The following is a 26,331-nucleotide window of genomic DNA, read 5'->3' on the forward strand; positions in this document are numbered from 1 at the left end:
CAGGAGCAGCTGAACAACATGCAGGGGTAGCTGAACAACATGCAGGGGTAGCTGAACAACATGAAGGGGTAGCTGAACAACATGCAGGGGTAGCTGAACAACATGCAGGGGTAGCTGAACAACACGCAGGGGTAGCTGAACAACACGCAGGGGTAGCTGAACAACATGCAGTGGTAGCTGAACAACATGCAGGGGTAGCTGAACAACATGCAGGAGCAGCTGAACAACATGCAGGGGTAGCTGAACAACATGCAGGGGTAGCTGAACAACATGCAGGGGTAGCTGAACAACATGAAGGTGAGATGAGTCTCAAATACAGTAGAATAAGCACACTACATGACCAAAAGTATGTGGACACCTGCTCGTCGAACATCTCATTACAAAATCATGGGCATTAATATGGAGTTGGTACCCCCTTTACTGCTATAACAGCCTCCACTCTTGTGGAAGGCTTTCCACTAGATGTTGGAACATTGCTGCGGGGACTTGCTTCCATTCAGCCACAAGAGCATTAGTGAGGTCGGGCACTGATGTTGGGCGATTAGGCCTGGCTCGCAGCCTGCGTTCCAATTCATCCCAAAGGTGTTCGATGGGGTTGAGGTCAGGGCTCTGTGCAGGCCAGTCAAATTCTTCCACACCGATCTCGACAAACCATTTCTGTATGGACCTCGCTTTGTACATCGGGGCATTGTCATGCTGAAACAGGATCTTCCCCAAACTGTTGCCACAAAGTTGGAAGCACAGAATCGTCTAGAATGTCATTGTATGCTGTAGCGTTAAGATTTCCCTTCACTGGAACTAAGGGGCCTAGCCCGAACCATGAAAAACAGCACCAGACCATTATTACTCCTCCACCAAACTTTACAGTTGGCACTAAGCATCGGGGCACGTAGCGTTCTCCTGGCATTCGCCAAACCCAGATTCGTCCGACGGACTGCCAGATGTGAAGCGTGATTCATCAATCCAGAGAACCCATTTCCACTGCTCCAGACTCCAATGGTGGCGAGCTTTACACCACACCAGACGCTTGGCATGGCGCATGGTGATCTTAGACTTGCGTGCGGCTGCTCGGCCATGGAAACCCATTTCATGAAGCTCCCGACGAACAGTTCTTGTGCTGACGTTGTTTCCAGAGGCAGTTTGGAACTCAGTAGTGAGTGTTGCAACTGAGGACAGACGATTTTTACGCGCTATGCGCTTCAGCACTCGGCAGTCCGTTCTGTGAGCTTATGTGGCCTACCACTTCACGTGGGAAACGAACCCACAACCCTGGCATTGCAAGCGCCATGCTCTACCAACTGAGCTACAGGGGACCCTATAGGGTAATGTAGTCATTCTACGGATTCAAAATTGTCCTAGAAATGCCTACATCATATGCATTGTGACAGCATGATCTCCCTTAGCTATCATGGCATTCCAAAAACAACAACAGGGAAAATAAACAAAAATACAAAACACAACAAAATATTAAATGGCCAGTGGCATGTAAGAGGATGACGCGTTTCTTTTGAGCCTAAAATGAAGAAAATCGGCAGTTAAGTTGCTTACAGTGTTATAATATAGATGATAATAACAAGAATGTAATTGTGTATTTATCAGTGCATGTTCAAATTAGTGTGTATGGTTGGATGTATCTACAGATGTAGGATCTTAATTTGAGACAGTTTGCTACAGCAGGAAAATTATCCTGTAGCAACAGGAAATGTTAATTATTATGTGGAATTTAATTAATGGACATTTTCGTAAGGGAAAATCAAGTCTGAAATTTCAGTGGAAATTACAAACTTCACCTCAAATACAAGTTCTAAATGTCCTGGGTCCTGCAACTGGGTGATCAAATTAAGATACTACATCTGTATCAATGATGTTATAGATCGCAAGTTATTTTTCTAGAATGACCGTATATGTCGTATACTCCACCAGCACTGGAAAGAGCCTCTCTGACATCCTGGGAATGATTCCCCAAGCGCAGAGGGAGGGCATCCTCCCAACAGGCATTCTCAATGCACAGAGAGGGGATCCTCCCAACAGCCTGCATACATGCACAGAGGGAGGGGATCCTCCCAGCCGGCAACATTACTGGCAGAGGGAGGGGATCCTCCCAACAGCTCGTATCCATACACAGAGGGGATCCTCCAAACATCAGGCCTCATCCCTGCACAGAGGGAAAAGATCCTCTGAACAGCCAGCATCCCTGCACAAAGGAATGGAATCAATCCTCCACCACCACCTCCCATCATCCCCATGGTGTGACCAACGTATGGTGGAGTGAATACTCCACATGTAGATTTTTATTCCAGGAGAAAAGGTCCTTTAAGCCTCATCCTATGAGTAATACAATTGCTATTTTGAGAGTGTAAGGATTAGTTGTGATAGCTTGAATCAGAATCAGAATAACTTTATTTGCCAAGTACATTTACACATACCCGGCATTTGACTTAGTGAATAGGTGCTGCCAGCAATAGACAATCTACAAACAGAATACAGACACAAAGCCAACATATAGTCAACATACAGGATATACAACACAAATACAGTAAACATAAAACTCTAGAGTAAAGCTGATTTACCGTGAGGATATACAATTTACAGAGGGAACATATCATATATGTGCTGCAATTATTGTCCAAGGAGTCCTGCATCATCATGCCACTCTAGGTTCCTATAATACAGGACAGATCATTGCATTTCTAGATGCACTACATGCAGTTGTGCAGGACAGACCACAGCAGCCCAGGTTTGTTGTCATCTGGGATAATGTTAGTTTCCACCGGGCTGCTCTGGTCCGAGATTGGTTCAACAACCATAATCATTTCACAGTTTTATACCTGCCCCCTTACAGCCCCTTTCTAAATGCAATCGAGGAATTATTTTCAGCGTGGCGGTGGAAAGTATATGATCGGCAACCACATGCCCGCATGACTCTTCTGCAAGCAATGGAAGAGGCATGTGGAGACATTGAGGTGGAATCAATCCAAGGGTGGATTCGGCACACAAGGCGATATTTTCCCCGATGCCTAGCCCGCGAGGACATCGCCTGTGATGTTGACGAGGTCTTGTGGCCAGATCCGAACAGAAGGCGTGATCCATAAGCCTCCCCACCACACACACGCACACACACACGCGCACACACACACAAAACAAGTATATGTTTTTTCCCCCAATAGCAATTTATCCAGTAATTGTTTTGTTTTTTTACTTTGGTTTTGTTGCTAAATTTGATGTTAAGAATTTCTGTAAGAATGTTTGTTTTTTTGTAAAAACTTTTTTTGTAAATACTGTTTGATTAATGCAGAAATTCTACTTTTGAGTTTTACAGAAGAAAATGACAATAAAATGACAATAAAAATAGAAACACAAAGACTGCAGTGTTTTATATAAAGCCCATCAGTGTGTTGCTGGTGATATGAAAGAGTAATTCAAATGTTGCTTGTGTGTATGGTTTTGTTGCAAGAATTTCATTTTTAGAAAGGAGTGTTAAGTTTTGATTGCAGTGTTTCTTTTTGGCATATATGTGAGTTGTTAATCTCCAAGTGCTATGTCTGATTGGCTTGTGTGTTGAGTTTTGACATTATGAGCCAAATTCTGCAAAAAAATGTGTAAGCAATAGGCAAAAACTGTAAAGAGAAAATAACTTACCTTGTGGTGGACATATCATGCACTCCTTTTGAGTGTCTTTCACTGATCCTTCTCCCAATAAAATTCATACTGACATGTCATAAGGGGTTAAAGAATCTGCAAGCAACTATCAAATAATGAAAACAAATGGATTGACAGGTGCTCCATGGGAGAGAATGGAATGCGTTAAGGGGGACCCTTTTTAACGACTACTAGGCCTACATCAGATTGTGCAGGTCTAAACAGCTAGCCTATACCATGTGCAAATTAATTACATGTCTTTCAAATTGTTTAGTTAATCAGATTGATATATATTTTTAAAGAGTCTAAGTGACATAATATAAATGAATAGCCTACTACTAGTGGCAACTGGGGTGAATAATCGCTTTTAGCGTGCGTGGCGAGGGCCGAACGTATGACGTTGTCAGCCGAAGCTTGGAGGTGCTTATTGTTCCTTCCCTTCCAAGAGAGAAAGGAGGCTAGCGTAGAAAGGCGAAGCTCTAACGATTACCGAGACGTTTACATAGACCATTTTCATACGGTTTCAAGTTGCGGATATATAGCACAACGGCCGAGGAAGGTTGACACAGGACCCAGTGGCCATGGCATATGCATACCTTTTCAAATACATCATTATCGGAGACACGGGTAAGCAGTTACTGGCAGCAAATATTGCTAACGACAGCTAGCTAGCAGCTATCTTTTATTTCCGCAGTGTTGGAGAGTCCAATGTGACGTGGTAAAAGCAGAGACGCAAGAGGTGGGACGACAGACAGATTTCTCGCTTTCTAACGTCGTTAATAGCATGTCATTAACGTGAAATAATCCCCCCAAAATTGCCACCTCACATCGCATGGTGTTGTGGTCAGCTAGCGTGTTAATTTAGCAACTGTTGACAACAAGCCGATTGCCTATTGTCTTTCCGCTGTGCACTGAGGGTGGGGGTGCTAAGCTAACTAGCTAGCTTTGCTACCTAACGTTAGCTTGTTAGCTAATCGGCTAACGTAGGTAAACTAGATGTTTACAGCGACATAAACAACAGCTAGTTTGACAGCCCCTCTACAACAGGGGTGCTTGCACTGACTATGTCAGTCCCTTGGACACAGTCAAGCCAAGGTTTCGGGCTGTCTGTTTTTTTGCGAGCTTGTATTGCTAGCCACCACCAAGGCCACAAGCATCAAGCTCCCTCTCTCGAAATGGCGTTTTACATACTTTTTTTTGTACGGTTGCATACTACGGCAGCATTCCAGTTTAACTGTCTAGGCGTTCATACGCGTGTTGTTAACCTGACATAATGTACTTTTACACGGGTGTTATCACTGTTATGTTAATGAAGTTAAGCAGTTTACTGTCATTTGTTTACCTAGACGATGCGGACCGAGTATGTTAACCAAATAAATATTATGGATGCTGTCAAAGCCAACCTATATTTTTGTCCCGATAATTTATTGCAGGTTGCTTTAGAAACAGTCGACAGGAGGGACTTGTTTATCAAAAACAGTAGAACTATGTGCTTCATCATCTTATTTGATTAGATCTGTGTTATACATCTATTGCTCAACCCGGATCCTTGTTGAAATAGCCTAATAGCAGCACCACATTGTACCTAGCTATGCATTTTACCCAGGGCAAACGAGTGATACTGAGATAGGTAATCTATCTATCCGACTACAGATTGACAGTGTTTGATGATGCTGAGAAATAAACAAATGTACCTGGTTGGTATCTCAAATTCCACAGGGGCAGTGTTGCGATGCTAAGACTTCATCACGTTAGTTTAGTAATGGATCAATAAGGCTTGTACATTCAAAGGGTACATGCTGCCTTTAAAAGTAACAAATTACTGTGGTTTACTCTGTTTAAAAGTATCAGTGAAGGGAAGTGTACCCTGCTTACAGGAAGGCCAATAACAGATTTAGCAGCACACGCCCCTCCATTTCTCTGAGATGAAAGGGCAGAATTTTACTTGAACCAGACTATTTGCTTACAGGACAGCATGTCATATGATGCTTGTTTCAAAACTGGAGGCATCATTACCAACCCAAAACTCAGTGGTCAGCATTTGGGAGTACACATCTCTGTGCATTTTTTCCCAGGCTATATCCAGCAGAGTTTTCCCCCTTGTTTTATTTGTGTAATTAGTAGGGTCGGGATGATACCAGTATCGCGATACTCGTTAGTATCATGGCAAGGAAAGAAAACACAAAGGGATTACACTTATTTAAGAGAACCAGCCCTAATGTTGGAAACAAACATCATTATGTTGTTATCCAGAGTCACATTTTATTTTCCAAACTATAGCACACAATATTTTACATACGGTAGGTTTTTAAAGGACCAAAGAGTTTGGTCTGCTTTGTGTTTTCATTTTTGCCATGGCACATTTTTTGCGATACCGGTATCGTCACAGCCATAGTTGCAACACCACAGACCTGTCATCCCCCTGGCTTCACTGGGGGCCATCATGTGACCCCCTGCAACCCAAGCTGTTGATCATTCAGTGTTTTCGTATTACTCACTCACATTCTACATGACTTTGCAGTTTCGGTATGGCTATCCCAGCTGTTTGAGCAGTTAGATATAGCCTACGCTGTGGTTGTTAACTTGGCTAGATGAGGTGATGGTTGAGAAACCCCTATCCAAAAGGATGTTTTTCTCAGCCTCCATACCATAAACCTAAGTTTTCACCTGGATCAAAATCCAGTTGTACATCTCTTCCTGCCCAATCAAATGCAGTATTTCAATTAGTGATGGGGGGGTGTAATTAGCCTACAGGTTGGTTAGGCTAATCTTTGATTTGGCAGCCCTGTCTAATTGATCCAGCGGTACTACTGTTGCTTTAACGATAATGACCTGACCACTAAAGAACCAGATGCACTCTCTATTCAGCGCTAGAGGCTGATTGGCTAGCAGGTGCACGGTTAAAATGGTGACATAGCTTTGTTGTTTCGGTACATCCTTCTCGTGATGTCTTCTATCACCCCGGCTCCCCTGCCTAGCAACAGTGGTGGTAACCCATAGAAACGCTAATGATAGCCTTCTCTGGTGTGCTAAAGGTTTCACCTGTTTGCATTATAACCATGCAGTGCGGCACACCTTTTCACAGGTCCCTCAACGGTATGGCAGTGTGTTTCACTGTCACGTTTTATGATTTTCTTTCTCACACAGGCGCACATCACACATTATATTTAGGCCTGAGTCTACTTTATTGAAAATGCAATAAATTGAGTTAGCCGCATTGGGCTAATTATTGCATTCATTATGGTTAGTGCTACCTAGGAATATCTTTGTTTCATCACACCAAACAACTTCATGAGTCATGACATTTGTGGGTTGACATTATTGATAAAATGTCCATCCCTGTCATCAGTTTCATCATCATGTTGACAGGGCCTCGAACACAGGTCCTCCTGAAGAAACAAGCTTGAGGAAGAAATGGCTCTTCTTAACCACTGGTCTAGGATCGGATAACACTATCCCACTCCCAATCAGAACCATTGAGGGGATGAAACAATATCTGACCCTGAATGTGTTTTAAAGCATCCTCTACCTACTCCAGAAATGCATGACAACCAGAATTCTACTTGTTTGACCAGCTACTTGCCAGAAGCCTCTTGCTTCAGCAGGACTGACTATGAGCTTCTTTAACATTGTGTGTGTGAGTGTAGTCAGAGGGCTGTAGGGCCTGATACAGTCTGACATTTTTCTCTCATTAAATTGACCTCCTTATGTAATTAGCTGTTCTCTGACACATCATATCAAATACTGACATTCAACTTCTTTAATGTGTGTGTGTGAGACCAGATGCATTGTTGGTTTTATAAAGTGTGTGTAACTGGCTAAATCATGTTAGTCATGCAGACAGAGTGCCTATGTGTTCCTCTGTTTAACTGTGCATGTTGTTTGTTTTGCAGGTGTGGGGAAATCATGCCTATTATTACAGTTCACAGACAAGCGGTTTCAGCCGGTGCACGACCTCACTATCGGTAAGGCTCCTCTATATTCATTATAACGTTTTAAGGACGACTGTGATTGAAATGCATCCTGCTTCTGCACTGCCTAGCTCCACTGGAGGGACCTCAGTTAAATGGTCTCAGCGCTCCGCTCAGATCCCCTCGTCCAGGGCTTGACATTAACTTTTTTAGCCACTTGTCCTTTTTACTTTTAAGTTTGGGAAACCCTGGTCTAGGTGGTTAGGTTTAGTGGGTTATGGTTAATAAGGCTAGTGGTTAAAGTTAGTTTGGGGTTTAAGATTAAGTCTCATGATTAGCACTAAGGTTTTTTCCTTACCGCATGATCTGACCAGGTTACACTCTTACCAGAGTCATTGAAGTTGACATTTAAAATGCTAAGGTTAGGGTTTAGGGTATGGACGTCCCAAGGATTCTGTTTTCATGCAAGTGAGTTGTAGACTGACTGTGTCCTGGTGGTGGGTGTGTCTTTCCCAGGTGTGGAGTTTGGGGCGCGGATGATCACTATAGATGGTAAACAGATCAAGCTGCAGATCTGGGACACGGTAAGATACCTGCCCTGTTGCACATGAACAGATGTGATTCTTTACGTGAACACATGATATAGTTGACTCCTGATACATGGAGCAGTGTGGGACAGTTCTCATCAGTTAAGTTATCAACTACTGCATGCAGTTCAATCATAAAGAAATGTAGTCAATGTACTGTTGAAGTGATACAGGTTTATTGTCCCAATTAAACAGTTTATACTTGGCCTATCTCAAGTGCAGTTATCAGGGGTTGACTGTAATCATGAATTTCTCTGAATATTCTTTGGTACATCTGTATCTTACCATCAGTGATAAGAAGATTTTTGATGTAGCGTTCATTACATTCCTAACATGTGATGGCACCCGCTCACAGTAATGTGTAATTCACCCAATATAGCCCAGCAAACCCAGATGAAAGTCTAATATGCCATATTTCCTTGAAATTCGTATTAAATCTTGGAGTCATTGGAATCTTGTACACCTGAGCAAAATCGGTTTTCTTTTGTTCAGCATGTGTATCACCATGGACATGTTGCTTGCCTTGTAAAGAGAAGAATGACAGAGCCCTACACAACAGCATTGTCAATTCGCATCTCACACTCTTCTCAAATAGTCTCTCAGCTTTGTCCTTGTGAGAAGTTTTCTGTTTTGAATAATTTTTTGCTGCCGACTAACCGACCCTCATTAACCAGTCAACAAACAGTTACGTTCTTTCCAAACTGTGACCAACAGAAAATACAGTACTATGCATGCCTACAAGGAACGGACATTTTTCATTAAGAGCGTAATGGAGACATGCAACAATAGCAAGCCTATCGTCTTAGTCAAAAGGCTATATAGCCTATTATTGAACATGTAACTCCTGTAATGAAGCAGCTAATAAAACGTCATTTTCAAACATTTGCCAAAATGCAATTTACAGGAAAACACTGTTCTAAACAGTACACATAATGCGAGTGGTTCCATAATGAAAATCTCTGTTAGAAAGAGGGGGAATCTAATAACGACTAGGATTGTGCCTTTGGCTTCTGGACAACGAAAGAAAGTTGATGTAAAACCAATAAAACAGGAGAGAAATGCTGGTTTAATGTCATGAGGAAGTCATCATAAAATAATTGCCGCTACGTTTCTATGGTTGGATTTCGGCTAGGCTACTTTGAAGCAAGGTAAGACATGCCTCATTATTTGAAGTAAAGTAAAACGTTCAGCTTTCAGACAATTATACTGCCTCAAGCTCACATTGCAAAGAGGTGAGTGACGCGCTGATAGCCTGCATACCGTTGACTATAGCCTATGTACTCAAATGGCGAATGGGAAGCGCCCTTTAATTACCAGTTGAGATTGAGAAATTAAAAAAGTAGCTATTTTTAATCGTGGCCATCAAAGCAGTTTAACACGCAATTGCATTTTAGAACTGTTATTAGTTGCGCAATGACTGGGCTTACAAAATCACATTTCACTCCAGTACCAGCTTTTTGAGGAGCTACTCTAGTGCTGTCTGACAGGTGATGGGTGATACAGCTCAGTGTTCAACACTGTAGTGTCTTCCAAGGACCCTGGGTCTGAAAACCTCCCTCTGCAACTGGATCCTGGACTTCCAGACGGACAGCCCCCAGATGGTGTGGGTAGGCAACAACACATCCGCCACGCTGACCCTCAACACAGGGGCCTCTCAGGGGTGCGTGCTTAGTCCCCTCCTGTACTCACTGTTCACCCACAACTGCGTGGCCACGCACGACTCCAACACCATCATTAAGTTTGCTGACGACACGACGGTGGTAGGCCTGTTCACCGACGACGATGAGACAGCCTATAGGGATAAGGCCAGAGACAACAACCTCTCCCTCAATGTCAGCAAGGAGCTGATCGTGGACTACAGGAAAAGGAGGGACGAGCACGCCCCCATTCACATCAACAGGGCTGTAGTGGAGCGGGTCGAGGTCTTCAAATTCCTTGGTGTCCACATCACTTAGTATCTATCATGGTCCACACACACCAACACAGTCATGAAGAGGGCACGACAATGACTCTTCCCCCTCAGGAGCTGAAAAGATTTGGTATGGGCCCTCAGATCCTCAAAAAGTTATACAGCTGCACCATTTGACTGGCTGCATCACTGCTTGGTATGGCAACTACTTGCCATCTGACCGTAAGGTGCTGCAGAGGGTAGTGAGTATGGCCCAGTACATTTTACATTTACATTTGTCATTTAGCTGACGCTCTTATCCAGAGCGACTTACAGTTAGTGAATACATAGGTTTATTTATTTATTTATTTATTATATATATATATTTTTTTTTATACTGGCCCCCCGTGGGAATCGAACCCACAACCCTGGCGTTACAAACGCCATGCTCTATCAACTGAGCTACATCCCTGCCGGCCATTCCCTCCCCTACCCTGGACGACGCTGGGCCAATTGTGCGCCGCCCATGAGTCTGGAACCAACAGGACCCTGAACAGCTTCTACCCCCAAGCCATAAGACTGCTAAATAGTTAGTCCGGGTAGCTATTGGTTAACTATTTAACTATCTGAATCGATCCTTTTTGCACAAACTTTTTTTGACTCGTCACATATGTTGCTGCTACTGTTTATTATCTATCCTGTTGCCTAGTCACGTTATTCCTAGTTATATGTACATACCTATCTCAATTACCTTGTACCCCTGCACATCGACTCGGTAATGGTACCCCGTGTATACAGTCAAGTTATTGTTACTTATTGTGTTTTTTAAATTACTTTTATTATTAAGTATTACTTTTCTATTATTGTCTTTTCTTTCTCTGCATTGTTGAGAGAGGCCAGTAAGTAAGCGTTTCACTGCTAGTCTACACCTGTTGTTTACGAAGCATGTGACGAATAAAATTTGATTTTGATTTGATAGGCTATTCCACTCCTCAAACTAGGCTCTGTATGCTGTGCGCGTGTGATAAATAACATGCATGACGACTAACTGGATTAATGCAAATGATCATGATAGCATTCTGCCAGGTAGGCATAGGCTACTTTGTAGTTAACATTTAATTGAAAATGTTTTTTGGGAAAGCCTTTCCATATCTACCAGAATAAGTTTATCATTCGCATTATCGCTAACGGCTACATAAAGTGTAGGCATACGCGCGCACCGTACACACACAGAGGCATTCCTGTGCTGTTTCAGAAAGTTGCAGGAAAATACAAATCACTGATGCAGTTTGTTCATGTCTTATGATTAACTTGGGCAAATGTATTAATTTCTAATACGTTCAATACATTTAGTTGATTTCCTACTAAGTTAAATATATTTTTGAATGTTGTTGAATTCCGTTTAAAAGTTTGGATTCCATGATTCCGTCCACTTTCTACGCAACGTGGATTTTATAGTGCCCTGCTGACTGTGCTGAGAAAATATGAACACTACAGGAGATGATCTTGGTGTTCATGTAGTATGTATATTGACCTGTAGGGGGAGACACAGTTCTATAAATAAGAATATAATCCCTCAGCAGTAATTGTGATGGATGGTGCGAGTAGAGGCCCTATAGGCCTTTTGGCCTTCAGACAGAGCCAGCTGCTGTGTGCTTACTAGGCCACATGGCAACACAGGTGCATTTTGGTTGATGAAAAGGTAAGGCTGGAATTCAGCAGAAATGGATGCCAAGAGGGATAAGAATGGCAACCTTTGATTGGGCACTTTGGTAATCTAGCTGGCATTTTGAGAAGTGACAATTTCACTTTTTTTATATTTTCAACACACCACTATGAATATACCCTCTATTAGAATGATATGTGGTTTAGCTTACATCCCCAGACCACCACATGTCCACCCTGCCAAAATCGAACACAGGGCGTGTGTACCGCCTGTGTAGCTGTATCAGTGTGTGTTCCTGCATGCGTGTGAGCACAGGAGGAGGAGACGGGAGGTACTGCCTGCCCTGGGAGTGATGTAATAGCCAAAATCTGCATTTCTGGCCTTCCTGTAACCTTTGAGCTCTGGCAGATGGCAGGCATAAAAGTGTCATTCATCATTTATTCACAATGGCCTCCATTAGCTCCAACGTTAGCAGCTGCCTCGGGGGGACAGTTCTCACTGACTGGGCCTTTATTGAATTCAAATGTGCAGCAGTGCTGGGCTGCCTGGCTCTCACTCACCTGCTGCCAGGCCAGAATAGAGGTAGAACAGAGTAGAGTAGGCCAAGGTGCAACAGCCGCTAGCCGGGGAACAGGGAAGCCATCTTATAACCTGCTGACAATGGCATCTATCGACAGGTCTGGTCTGCCTGCCTGCTGTATAAACCCAACACTGAGTGTGGGGAGAGAACGGGGAGTTGTGATTGGCCAGAGAGGTAGAATGTTGTATTGTGGGCTGTAGTGGAACACAGTGGGCCCCTTGTTTATGAGGACTCAGATAGTCAGTCGGGGATGCAGAGAAAGAGAGGAGCCTTTTGTACACAGTGACAGGGGCTTGCCTGTGCTCTGCCTCTCTGCACAGGGAAAATCAGGATGCTTGGCTCCCTGGTTAGGAATGTCTATGGCGTTGGGAATGTGTATGGATTAGGGAAAGGCGCTGGGAAGCCTGGACTGGAGGAGTGTAGTAGGCATTAGGCAGGACATGCATGAGTAAAACATTGCTAGGGCCAGAAGTTTTTCAGGACATGGGCTCAGAAGAACCTCTGACCCTAGTAACACAGTACATTAGACACCGTGTTGGTATGAACAGCATTTTGTCTATGTCCCAACACACCCTTGAGCACTTGAAGTAAGACTCCTTTAAGAGTTGTTGCTTTATTCAGCTTACTACTACTGTTTTGTAGTACTGCTGGCTCTTGTTTGTACCCTTTATTTATGGGTTACTATGCTTCTGTGCTGAACATTGTCTTTGCTTTAACCGAGCATCCGTGTGTGTGTGTGTACTATGTCTGTTTGTCTTTGGCACTAATTGTGTGTGTGTGTGTTCAGGCCGGCCAAGAGTCCTTCCGCTCCATCACCCGGTCCTACTACAGAGGGGCAGCCGGCGCCCTGCTAGTGTATGACATCACAAGGTCAGTCTGGCGGCCATTTTCACCCCAGGCCTTATCTATGTAAAGACTTTGGCCACTGAGTCTACCCTAGGATTTCGGACATGACTGTTGCTCTTGACAAATGTAAAAAATACTAATGAGTGTGTGTTTGTGTGTGTGTGTATGTGTGTGTGTGTGTGTGTGTGTGTGTGTGTGTGTGTGTGTGTATGTATATATAGATGATATATATGTAGAGGTCTGTAATTTGTATCATAGGTACACTTCAACTGTGAGAGACGGAATCTAAAACAAAAATCCAGAAAATCACATTGTATGATTTTTAAGTAATTAATTTGCATTTTATTGCATGACATAAGTATTTGATCACCTACCAACCAGTAAGAATTCCGGCTCTCACAGACCTGTTAGTTTTTCTTTAAGAAGCCCTCCTGTTCTCCACTCATTACCTGTATTAACTGCACCTGTTTGAACTTGTTACCTGTATAAAAGACACCTGTCCACACACTCAATCAAACAGACTCCAACCTCTCCACAATGGCCAAGACCAGAGAGCTGTGTAAGGACATCAGGGATAAAATTGTAGACCTGCACAAGGCTGGGATGGGCTACAGGACAATAGGCAAGCAGCTTGGTGAGAAGGCAACAACTGTTGGCGCAATTATTAGAAAATGGAAGAAGTTCAAGATGACGGTCAATCACCCTCGGTCTGGGGCTCCATGCAAGATCTCACCTCGTGGGGCATCAATGATCATGAGGAAGGTGAGGGATCAGCCCAGAACTACACGGCAGGACCTGGTCAATGACCTGAAGAGAGCTGGGACCACAGTCTCAAAGAAAACCATTAGTAACACACTACGCCGTCATGGATTAAAATCCTGCAGCGCACGCAAGGTCCCCCTGCTCAAGCCAGCGCATGTCCAGGCCCGTCTGAAGTTTGCCAATGACCATCTGGATGATCCAGAGGAGGAATGGGAGAAGGTCATGTGGTCTGATGAGACAAAAATAGAGCTTTTTGGTCTAAACTCCACTCGCCGTGTTTGGAGGAAGGAGAAGGATGAGTACAACCCCAAGAACACCATCCCAACCGTGAAGCATGGAGGTGGAAACATCATTCTTTGGGGATGCTTTTCTGCAAAGGGGACAGGACGACTGCACCATATTGAGGGGAGGATGGATGGGGCCATGTATCGCGAGATCTTGGCCAACAACCTCCTTCCTTCAGTAAGAGCATTGAAGATGGGTCGTGGCTGGGTCTTCCAGCATGACAATGACCCGAAACACACAGCCAGGGCAACTAAGGAGTGGCTCCGTAAGAAGCATCTCAAGGTCCTGGAGTGGCCTAGCCAGTCTCCAGACCTGAACCCAATAGAAAATCTTTGGAGGGAGCTGAACGTCCGTATTGCCCAGCGACAGCCCCGAAACCTGAAGGATCTGGAGAAGGTCTGTATGGAGGAGTGGGCCAAAATCCCTGCTGCAGTGTGTGCAAACCTGGTCAAGACCTACAGGAAACGTATGATCTCTGTAATTGCAAACCGGTTTCTGTACCAAATATTAAGTTATGCTTTTCTGATGTATCAAATACTTATGTCATGCAATAAAATGCAAATTAATTACTTAAAAATCATACAATGTGATTTTTTGGATCACAGTTGAAGTGTACCTATGATACAAATTACAGACCTCTACATGCTTTGTACGTAGGAAAACCTGCAAAATCGGCAGTGTATCAAATACTTGTTCTCCCCACTGTATATACACATTCACACGTGTGTGTGTGTGTGTATATGTATATATATATATATATATATATATACACATATACATACATACATACATACATACATACATACATACATACATACATACATACATACATACATACATACATACAGTGGGGGGAAAAAAGTATTTAGTCAGCCACCAATTGTGTATGTTCTCCCACTTAAAAAGATGAGAGAGGCCTGTAATTTTCATCATAGGTACATGTCAACTATGACAGACAAATTGAGATTTTTTTCTCTCCAGAAAATCACATTGTAGGATTTTTAATGAATTTATTTGCAAATTATGGTGGAAAATAAGTATTTGGTCACCTACAAACAAGCATAATGATAATCTCCCTCGATCAGGGGCTCCACGCAAGATCTCACCCCGTGGGGTCAAAATGATCACAAGAACGGTGAGCAAAAATCCCAGAACCACACGGGGGGACCTAGTGAATGACCTGAAGAGAGCTGGGACCAAAGTAACAAAGCCTACCATCAGTTACACACTACGCCGCCAGGGACTCAAATCCTGCAGTGCCAGACGTGTCCCCCTGCTTAAGCCAGTACATGTCCAGGCCCGTCTGAAGTTTGCTAGAGTGCATTTGGATGATCCAGAAGAGGATTGGGAGAATGTCATATGGTCAGATGAAACCAAAATAGAACTTTTTGGTAAAAACTCAACTCGTCGTGTTTGGAGGACAAAGAATGCCGAGTTGCATCCAAAGAACACCATACCTACTGTGAAGCATGGGGGTGGAAACATCATGCTTTGGGGCTGTTTTTCTGCAAAGGGACCAGGACGACTGATCCATGTAAAGGAAAGAATGAATGGGGCCATGTATCGTGAGATTTTGAGTGAAAACCTCCTTCCATCAGCAAGGGCATTGAAGATGAAACGTGGCTGGGTCTTTCAGCATGACAATGATCCCAAACACACCGCCCGGGCAACGAAGGAGTGGCTTCGTGAGAAGCATTTCAAGGTCCTGGAGTGGCCTAGCCAGTCTCCAGATCTCAACCCCATAGAAAATATTTGGAGGGAGTTGAAAGTCTGTGTTGCCCAGCGACAGCCCCAAAACATTACTGCTCTAGAGGAGATCTGCATGGAGGAATGGGCCAAAATACCAGCAACCGTGTGTGAAAACCTTGTGAAGACTTACAGAAAACGTTTGACTTGTGTCATTGCCAACAAAGGGTATATAACAAACTATCGAGAAACTTTTGTTATTGACCAAATACTTATTTTCCACCATAATTTGCAAATAAATTCATAAAAAATCCTACAATGTGATTTTTCTGGATTTTTTTTCTAATTTTGTCTGTCATAGTAGACGTGTACCTATGATGAAAATTACAGGCCTCTCTCATCTTTTTAAGTGGGAGAACTTGCACAATTGGTGGCTGACTAAATACTTTTTTCCCCCACTGTGTGTGTGTGTGTGTGTGTGTGTATGTATGTATGTATGTATGTATGTATATATATATATATATATATATATATACAGTGGGGAGAACAAGTATTTGATACACTGCCAATTTTGCAGGTTTTCCTACTTACAAAGCATGTAGAGGTCTGTAATTTTTATCATAGGTACACTTCAACTGCGAGAGACGGAATCTAAAACAAAAATCCAGAAAATCACATTGTATGATTTTTAAGTAATTAATTTGCATTTTATTGCATGACATAAGTATTTGATACATCAGAAAAGCAGAACTTAATATTTGGTACAGAAACCTTTGTTTGCAATTACAGAGATCATACGTTTCCTGTAGGTCTTGACCAGGTTTGCACACACTGCAGCAGGGATTTTGGCCCACTCCTCCATACAGATCTTCTCCAGATCCTTCAGGTTTCGGGGCTGTCGCTGGGCAATACGGACTTTCAGCTCCCTCCAAAGATGTTCTATTGGGTTCAGGTCTGGAGACTGGCTAGGCCATTCCAGGACCTTGAGATGCTTCTTACGGAGCCACTCCTTAGTTGCCCTGGCTGTGTGTTTCGGGTCGTTGTCATGCTGGAAGACCCAGCCACGACCCATCTTCAATGCTCTTACTGAGGGAAGGAGGTTGTTGGCCAAGATCTCGCGATACATGGCCCCATCCATCCTCCCCTCAATACGGTGCAGTCGTCCTGTCCCCTTTGCAGAAAAGCATCCCCAAAGAATGATATTTCCACCTCTATGCTTCACGGTTGGGATGGTGTTCTTGGGGTTGTACTCATCCTTCTTCTTCCTCCAAACACGGCGAGTGGAGTTTAGACCAAAAAGCTCTATTTTTGTCTCATCAGACCACATGACCTTCTCCCATTCCTCCTCTGGATCATCCAGATGGTCATTGGCAAACTTCAGATGGGCCTGGACATGCGCTGGCTTGAGCAGGGGGACCTTGCGTGCGCTGGAGGATTTTAATCCATGACAGCATAGTGTGTTACTAATGGTTTTCTTTGAGACTGTGGTCCCAGCTCTCTTCAGGTCATTGACCAGGTCCTGCCGTGTAGTTCTGGGCTGATCCCTCACCTTCCTCATGATCATTGATGCCCCACGAGGTGAGATCTTGCATGGAGCCCCAGACCGAGGGTGATTGACCGTCATCTTGAACTTCTTCCATTTTTTAATAATTGTGCCAACAGTTGTTGCCTTCTCACCAAGCTGCTTGCCTATTGTCCTGAAGCCCATCCCAGCCTTGTGCAGGTCTACAATTTTATCCCTGATGTCCTTACACAGCTCTCTGGTCTTGGCCATTGTGGAGAGGTTGGAGTCTGTTTGATTGAGTGTGTGGACAGGTGTCTTTTATACAGGTAACGAGTTCAAACAGGTGCAGTTAATACAGGTAATGAGTGGAGAACAGGAGGGCTTCTTAAAGAAAAACTAACAGGTCTGTGAGAGCCGGAATTCTTACTGGTTGGTAGGTGATCAAATACTTATGTCATGCAATAAAATGCAAATGAATTACTTAAAAATCATACATTGTGATTTTCTGGATTTTTGTACCTATGATAAAAATTACAGACCTCTACATGCTTTGTAAGTAGAAAACCTGCAAAATCGGCAGTGTATCAAATACTTGTTCTCCCCACTGTGTGTGTGTGTGTATATATATATATATATACACACACACACACACACACAGTGAGGGGAAAAAAGTATTTGAGCCCCTGCTGATTTTGTACGTTTGCCCACTGACAAAGAAATGATCAGTCTATAATTTTAATGGTAGGTTTATTTGAACAGTGAGAGACAGAATAACAACAAAAAAATCCACTAAAACGTACGTCAAAAATGTTATAAATTGATTTGCATTTTAATGAGGGAAATAAGTATTTGACCCCTCTGCAAAACATGACTTAGTACTTGGTGGCAAAATCCTTGTTGGCAATCAGAGGTCAGACGTTTCTTGTAGTTGGCCACCAGGTTTGCAAACATCTCAGGAGGGATTTTGTCCCACTCCTCTTTGCAGATCTTCTCCAAGTCATTAAGGTTTTGAGCCTGACGTTTGGCAACTCGAACCTTCAGCTCCCTCCACAGATTTTCTATGGGATTAAGGTCTGGAGACTGGCTAGGCCACTCCAGGACCTTAATGTGCTTATTCTTGAGCCAGTCCTTTGTTGCCTTGGCCATGTGTTTTGGGTCATTGTCATGCTGGAATACCCATCCAGGACCCATTTTCAATGACCTGGCTGAGGGAAGGAGGTTCTCACCCAAGATTTGACGGTACATGGCCCCGTCCATCATCCCTTTGATGCGGTGAAGTTGTCCTGTCCCCTTAGCAGAAAAACACCCCCAAAGCATAATGTTTCCACCTCCATGTTTGACGGTGGGGATGGTGTTCTTGGGGTCATAGGCATCATTCCTCCTCCTCCAAACACGGTGAGTTGAGTTGATGCCAAAGAGCTCGATTTTGGTCTCATCTGACCACAACACTTTCACCCAGTTCTCCTCTGAATCATTCAGATGTTCATTGGCAAACTTTAGACGGCCCTGTATATGTGCTTTCTTGAGCAGGGGGACCTTGCGTGCGCTGCAGGATTTCAGTCCTTCATGGCGTAGTGTGTTACCAATTGTTTTCTTGGTGACTATGGTCCCAGCTGCCTTGAGATCATTGACAAGATCCTCCCATGTAGTTCTGGGCTGATTCCTCACCATTCTCATGATCATTGCAACTCCACGAGGTGAGATCTTGCATGGAGCCCCAGGCCGAGGGAGATTGACAGTTATTTTGTGTTTCTTCCATTTGCGAATAATCGCACCAACTGTTGTCTCTTTCTCACCAAGCTGCTTGGCGATGGTCTTGTAGCCCATTCCAGCCTTGTGTAGGTCTACAATCTTGTCCCTGACATCCTTGGAGAGCTCTTTGGTCTTGGCCATGGTGGAGAGTTTGGAATCTGATTGATTGATTGCTTCTGTGGACAGGTTTCTTTTATACAGGTAACAAGCTGAGATTAGGAGCACTCCCTTTAAGAGACACCTGGGAGCTACTTATTTCCCTCATTAAAATGCAAATCAATTTATAACATTTTTTACATGGATTTTGTTGTTGTTATTCTGTCTCTCAATGTTCAAACAAACCTACCATTAAAATTATAGACTGATCATTTATTTGTCAGTGGGAAAACCTACAAAATCAGCAGGGGATCAAATACTTTTTTCCCTCACTGTGTGTGTGTGTGTGTGTGTGTGTGTGTGTGTGTGTGTGTGTGTGTGTGTGTGTGTGTGTGTGTGTGTGTGTGTGTGTGTGTGTGTGTGTGTGTGTGTGTGTGTGTGTGTGTGTGTGTGTGTGTGTGTGTGTGTGTGTGTGTGTGTGTGTGTGTGTGTGTATGTAATTTCTTATCCAGTTCATTCAGTTTAACCATAGTTAGAGCCACTGTGATTGATACATTTTGGATGTAATTGAATGAAATGTCTCCCGCCCCAATGTCCTTATTTTGCTCATGTAGGTTAACTGTTGTTACAAAAGGGACCTACATTCACCTAATTGAATTACATTTTTATGCATTAGTTTACTAGGAAAGAAAAATGTATTGTTCTTATGTTCAGTGTTGCTCGACTGTTTCTGTTTTACAGAAGGGACACCTTCAACCACTTGACAACCTGGTTAGAGGACGCTCGCCAACATTCCAACTCCAACATGGTCATCATGCTCATTGGGAACAAGAGGTCAGATTAATCTCCCTGTCACTCATGGTTACCAAACAACCGAGTCGTGGTTGTCATGGCTACTAAACATGTTACTAAACAGGGGCTGCGCCTCAAAGGTCTGAAATGGCATCCTTTCCTCATTTTCTCATCTTCATCCATACTTATCTGAAAGCGTGGGTTATGTCAAATCTGAATGGTGGACGCTTTATTGTGTTCTTTGCTTTCACCAGGTCGATTTTATATATTTCCAAATGAAGGAAGGGGAAAAAGTGTGAGGAAGCCATTTATGACAATTGAGATTCACCCACCCAGTTCACAGCCCTGCTCCCTGTGTGTGCTCTTGTCTCCTTTAGTTAATGAAATATCTCCTAACTGGCAAACATGACCGAATGAATTTACAGATTTGCTATAAAACACAGCGACACACAAGACTATACTAGCGTAACACAGGTCTACGGTAATATGTGTGAAATATTGAAGGTGTGTGGCGTTGTCCCCATAGTGACCTGGAGTCCAGGAGAGAGGTGAAGAAGGAGGAGGGAGAGGCCTTCGCCAGAGAGCACGGCCTCATCTTCATGGAGACCTCTGCCAAGACCGCATCCAACGTAGAAGAGGTACCTCCTGCTCACACTGTGCTGTGTGTTTGCGTTTGTTTGTTTGTCAACATCATTTTCTCACACTGACACGTTCGCCTATTAATATACCCCCCTCTCTTGCTCGCACAAACAAACACATCTGTTCTTCAGTGCGTTGGGTAGCCAGGCTCTCTGAGGATTTAAGGTTTATATAAACCCACTCTGCCTCCACTCCTCCCCCCAGTTGAAACCCCTGATATTATTAATTTGTCTCATTAGTGTTCCCTGAATCCTCCCGATACCTCTCCTCTTCAATCTCCATCCGACCCCCTCTCCCTCACTGCGACGTGACATGTATATCACCCACATTCATAACCGCCCCTCTTCTGCTCCCCTGTCCTAAGCGACAGCCGAAAGCCAATCGGGCCTCAAATTTTAGACGGCATGGTGGGTGGACATTCTTTATATTCCATTGACCCCCTGTGGTACTACGGTATGCACTATATGGAGAGCGATGTGCTGTTCTGTGCTGAGGCTAATGCTGGGTCCCTGTGTTATGCCCTGGGCCTCCATGGCCAGGTGGGGGAGCTCTGCCTCAGGCTGAGGGAAACCCATCTGTTGCTGTTAAACATTTTCATGTGTGAAATGGCAGGGAGCTTAGAGAGGGGACCAGACCAGGCCGGGGCTTCCTGAGCTAAACTGAGGTGGACATTTGTTTCAGATTCCAAAGCAGTCCTCACTCCGTGGTAAAAAGCTGAATTACAGTCAGCATTTACTGTAGAGGGGCGCCCTGCCCTAGTCTAGCTTTTGAGGTGTACATAAGGTAATGATTATATAAGGCCTACATGGAGTTGTAAATTAAGGCTAAAACTAAGGCTCTGTTTATACGTCTGCTTGCGTTGTTTGTACAGCGGAGCGCTGTAGATTTATTTTCTATGGCAACAAGCCAGAAGCTAATGCCACATCATCCTAAACTCCTGTAGATCCCACTCTTTAGGGCTTATTCAGTCAACGAGACCCATATATATATATATATATAGTTTGATTGGTCCAAGGCTTGATATCTTGCAGGCTTGGGGATTTTATAATTTATTACAACTGTCATGTCTAGATTTTGCTGTGTGGATTTTAGCTCTGATCCTATACTAATTAGGCTCTCTCTTTTTTCAGGCATTCATCAACACAGCGAAGGAGATCTACGAGAAGATCCAAGAGGGTGTCTTCGACATCAACAATGAGGTCATTTGACATGGGAGAGAAACACATTTTGTGTCCATTTTGTACACCGCAGCTTTGACAAAGACCATCTTCTTGACATAGCTTGACTTCTTAGTTTTAAGTCATCAACTGCGATATGGCCAAGTGGTCAAACACCCTTGCTCCCTTTGTAGTGCCCTAAGCCCACGTCATAAACAGAGTGAAGAGGGAGTAAATGAGGATAAAACCTAGACAGCGCAGACGTGGGATATAGTCCTATTGAAAAAGGCCAATTTGAAGGCCAGAAAGTCATTGTTAGCTTACGCTGTTACGTAGGCACATGCTTCTAGGAGACGATGCACCCATATTCATATTTTCGAGGAAGCCCCTCCGCCTCAGCTTATTTGCAGCGGCCCACACGCCATCTCTCTCCTCTAAAGGAGGGCGAGAAGAAGCAGAACAGGTTCCAGTCTGCCGAGCCAAGCAAAACTTCCACCGTGTGTGCCACCGTTTTTCCCTTCTCCCCTCCCTCTCTCCGCTAGCCCTGGCTGCTGGCCAGCGCATAAATTCCTCACATCCCACAAGGTTACAGCCAGCGTGAAGGAGGCGAGCCCCTGAGCAGCCATTGGGTATGCTTTCTGTTAGAGTAGTAGTAAAGGGGGGGGAAGAAGGAGGGAGAGGGGGAAAAAGTGAGGCCAGGCACATGGTCCAAACCGCATCAGCTGACTGACGAAGGGGGAAGCCCTGGCCAGAATCCCCGGCACTTGCTGGCAGGCGTAGTGAGAACCCCCCCCCTTCTCCCACTCCTCCCTTCTCCACCCTCCTCCTCTTCCCTGAACACTATAAATCTGATTTAGAACGATTCAGAGTTTCCTTAAGAGCTACTACTGCTACTGCTGAAAGCCACAGCAGCGCAGGCTCACAGTGGAGTGACACCTTGTAGCTGCTCTGTGTTCTCTTCAGCCATGGAAGGTCTGGGGAGATGAAAGTGGGCCGATGGATGAAAGTGCCACTTGCTGGTGTGTGTGTGTGGGAGAGATGCTTACAAAGGAGTGTGCATGTGACTGTGAGCCAAAGAGAATTTGTCACCATTGATATTTCTTATTATCATTGATATTTCTTGTTATGATATCCATTTCATCCACCCCAGAAAAACACAAACAACACTCAAACTCTAAATGGTCAAACCACACCTGACCATCATCACGTTCCATTTTCCTGACTCCCTGGATCCACTAACCGGTTGCATTGTGTTGTGGTTTTGTCTCGGCAGGCTAACGGCATTAAGATTGGGCCCCAGCACGCTGCCACCAACTCCACACTCTCTGGTAGCCAGGGGGGCCAACAGGCTGGAGGGGGATGCTGCTGAACACTCTTCACCCCTCTGTCTCATACCCCCCCTCCCCCAATCACCCACCCTGCCCCTCGCGTTTCTACTGGACTGGTCGGGCTCACTAACATTTTCTTAACACCTCCCTCCCCACAGCCTTGCCACCGGAGAGTCTAATTGTATACTCGATGACTGTCTGTCAAAATATACCAAGCAAAACACGTTAAAGTACCCCCGGTCCTGGGGCAAAAATGCACCCCCTGTATCGGACGGAGCATTGAAGCCTGTCTGGGATGTAGAATGGTAGGGTTTACTGTTACTATTGTGGCAAAACAGGCAGAATGCTTTAGGATAGGGACCTTATCTATCTGTACATCTGTGAGCCAGTTGTGGATCATGTCTTTTTTTTTTTTTTTTTTTTACCTCATCCCTGAATATATATATATATATATATTGCCCTATTGACATAAAGTTAAATTGTATCTAACACTACATGGTTGGTCATCGATTAGTATTTTAATCGGTTTCATGTGGGAGAAAGAAATCTTTGGGAAAGTGTGGTGAACTCAGAAGTTTGAAATAAAAGAGAAAAAGAAACGTAGAGTTGTGTCGAGCAGTGGCCATGTCGAAAGTGAAGAAGTTAAAGGAAGAAAGGGGGGGGGGGAAAGCAGGGCTGTTTTAATTCTGTATTTATCAGTCACATTCTGTGTGTGTGTATATATATATAGTTATAGTAAGCCTTTCTTGATTTGGTGTATGTTGACCAAGCTAGAATTCTTTCATGAATTTGCTGGGAAAATCTATAATGTACTACGAATAGAGCTTGAAACTGCAACAGTATTGCTAAAAAAAACCCTGCTTTGGCACCATTTTAAGGTATTTTACTTAATTTACTTTTAGTTTGTCCTGCCATCTGCCTTCCCCCTCCATCGCGATCTCTCTGCCCTAGATCTGCTATGACTGTGTATAGAAACTTTGGCTTAATATTCTGCATCTATCTATTTTCATGCCAAAATGTTGTGTTTACCTGTGTTCAATAACCACAAACCCCAGAATTTGATCACCTCTGCTCTGGAAAGAGATCTCAGCTGTTTGCCTTAATTAAAAGATTGGGACAGCAGAAAAACAATAGAAAAACATAATCAGGTTGCGAAGGAATCATTCCAGTAAAGACATTTGCATATTCTTATACATGCATACATGCACAACATATACACAGCACATAGACACACATTCTTAATTTTTATAACATTCAAACACGCATTGCATACATTCAGACATGCATACTCTAAATCACTGGTTCCCAATCCTGGTCCTGGGGACCCAAAGGGGTACACATTTTTATCTGTGCGTTACACACCTGACTCATCATCCAATCCTGATGATGAGTTGATCATTTGAATCCGGTGTGTAGTGCTATGGCAAAAACAATAATGTGCACTCCTTTGGGTCACCAGGACCAGGATTGAGAACCACTGCTCTAAATGTATACATAAACATACACAGATTTAGATAGTACATGCATGCTTAAATGCAAACATGTGTACCTTCATGCACATACAACATGCTTATGTCTATTTATACATACAAGTCTGCATATATGCATGCATACATATATTTTCTCTTCAGGATTTTGTTTTCCAACCAGTCCGCTGTGGAGAGTCGGTGCAGAGCAGCATTTTCCTGTAGGTGTGTGAGTGGTGTGTACAGCCTTGCTTTCTTTGGCAGTGCGTTCTGTTAGTAGTTATTATGGTGAACATCTCGTGAGAGGGGTGCGGGAAAAGCCAAACTTGGAGTGTCTGTGACCCCCCCCCCCCCCCCCCACCACCACGTTATTTGCTGTGTTGGTTCTTCTTTAAAATGCTATCACAATAAACTATAATAAAAAATTCTAAATTGAAATATCATTTTATGGTCATGTGGAAGAAATGTGCAATGTTTTAACTTACATTTTGTAATTTACTTTTTAGAGTTGTTGTTTTGCATTTTGCATCTCCCTATAGTACTTTTCTGAGTGTCTGTGTTGGTATATGAATGAAACAATTATATATGGATCCATGCTGTATTGTATCTCTTGATTTATAAATTTATAAAGTGAAGCATGCATGTCCTCAGAGCTGCCTGGAGTTTTGAAATTACTGTAAGATCATACAGGGTTTCCCAAACTCGGTCCTTGTGACCCCAAGGGGTGCACGTTTTGTTTTTTCCTATAGCACTACACAGCTGATTCAAATAATAAACTAATCATCAAGCTTTGATAATATGAATTAGCTGTGTAGTTTTAAGGGCAATAAATTAAATGTGCACCCTTTGGGGTCCGGAGGACCGAGTTTGGGAAACACTTTCATACAGGTTCTCAAATAATCAATGCACCCATTCCCTGCATCTATCATAGTCCAAAATGTGTACCCCTACACACAGTAGTGTTCTAGAATATTGGACCGTTGGCTTTCATACTTTCTGAATATTTCAGCACAGCTCAAGCAATTTCTCCAACTGTCAACACATTCAAATGAATAGAGGATGCGTACTGCAGCCGCGTTGGTTGGGAATTGTGGGGGGGCGCACGTTCGGGCTTTGCATCCTCTTCAGATGGTGCAGAGTTGCGTAGCTACTGTATGTCTGTGGACTATGATTTACGCTTTAAAATATCAACCCTAAGGTTAAAGGGGCATATGCACCCAGTACCAATTCAACTGGTTTTATAACACACTTCTTTGCTCTGTGTTACATGCTTTTCATGTAGGCCTAGATACTTTTCAGGTGATATTCAATCAAAAGTGTGAGTTCATTTCTAGGTCTCCTATGTCGCCTTTATTAAATAATTACGCATAACTTACTGGAAATACACCTTATTTCACCTTATTTGTGTGCTTTAGTCTATTATAAAATAAACACTACTCTGGGCCCGGTTTCCCAAAAGCATTCTAAGGCTAAGTTCATCCTTAGAACCATATGATTCTATAGTTCTAACGATCAATCTATTCTTAAGATGCTTTTGGGAAACCGGCCCAGTGCTCTAGGTTTGTCAAATAGGCCTACAGCAAATCAAAAATCAATGTTAGGTGGGGGTGCATTGCAGTCAGATACAGTTCATGAGATATATTCTTTCCTCATTATCCCCATTACATCCCCTAACATTTGGATGTAACCTGAAATTGTTTTTTGTTGGTAGTCACGCACAGCAACAGCTTATGATGTTATAGGTGAG

At 43.5% G+C, this 26,331-nt stretch overlaps 1 protein-coding gene across 1 annotated transcript; it reads left to right on the forward strand.

Moving 5' to 3' along the window:
- The first annotated feature begins 4,066 nt into the window (after positions 1-4,066).
- Positions 4,067-25,234, forward strand: LOC311146707 (ras-related protein Rab-2A). The gene is made up of 8 exons (XM_084183258.1): positions 4,067-4,266; positions 7,533-7,604; positions 8,067-8,134; positions 13,059-13,141; positions 19,944-20,036; positions 20,521-20,632; positions 21,764-21,832; positions 23,064-25,234. The coding sequence occupies exons 1-8, from the start codon at positions 4,221-4,223 to the stop codon at positions 23,157-23,159; spliced, it is 639 nt and encodes a 212-aa protein (XP_084039384.1). The 5' UTR covers positions 4,067-4,220; the 3' UTR covers positions 23,160-25,234.
- Positions 25,235-26,331: the final 1,097 nt, after the last annotated feature.

This window comes from Coregonus lavaretus (assembly GCF_964263955.1).
Source record: "Coregonus lavaretus genome assembly, chromosome: 19".
Taxonomy (NCBI): domain Eukaryota; kingdom Metazoa; phylum Chordata; class Actinopteri; order Salmoniformes; family Salmonidae; genus Coregonus; species Coregonus lavaretus.

Bases quoted from the DNA above. Each gene is read 5' to 3' on its own strand.
- LOC311146707 (XM_084183258.1), top strand. From the start codon at position 4,221: ATGGCATATGCATACCTTTTCAAATACATCATTATCGGAGACACGG. The intron at 4,267-7,532 runs GTAAGCAGTTAC...TTTGTTTTGCAG, and splicing joins CATCATTATCGGAGACACGG to GTGTGGGGAAATCATGCCTA. The intron at 20,037-20,520 runs GTCAGATTAATC...TTGTCCCCATAG, and splicing joins ATGCTCATTGGGAACAAGAG to TGACCTGGAGTCCAGGAGAG.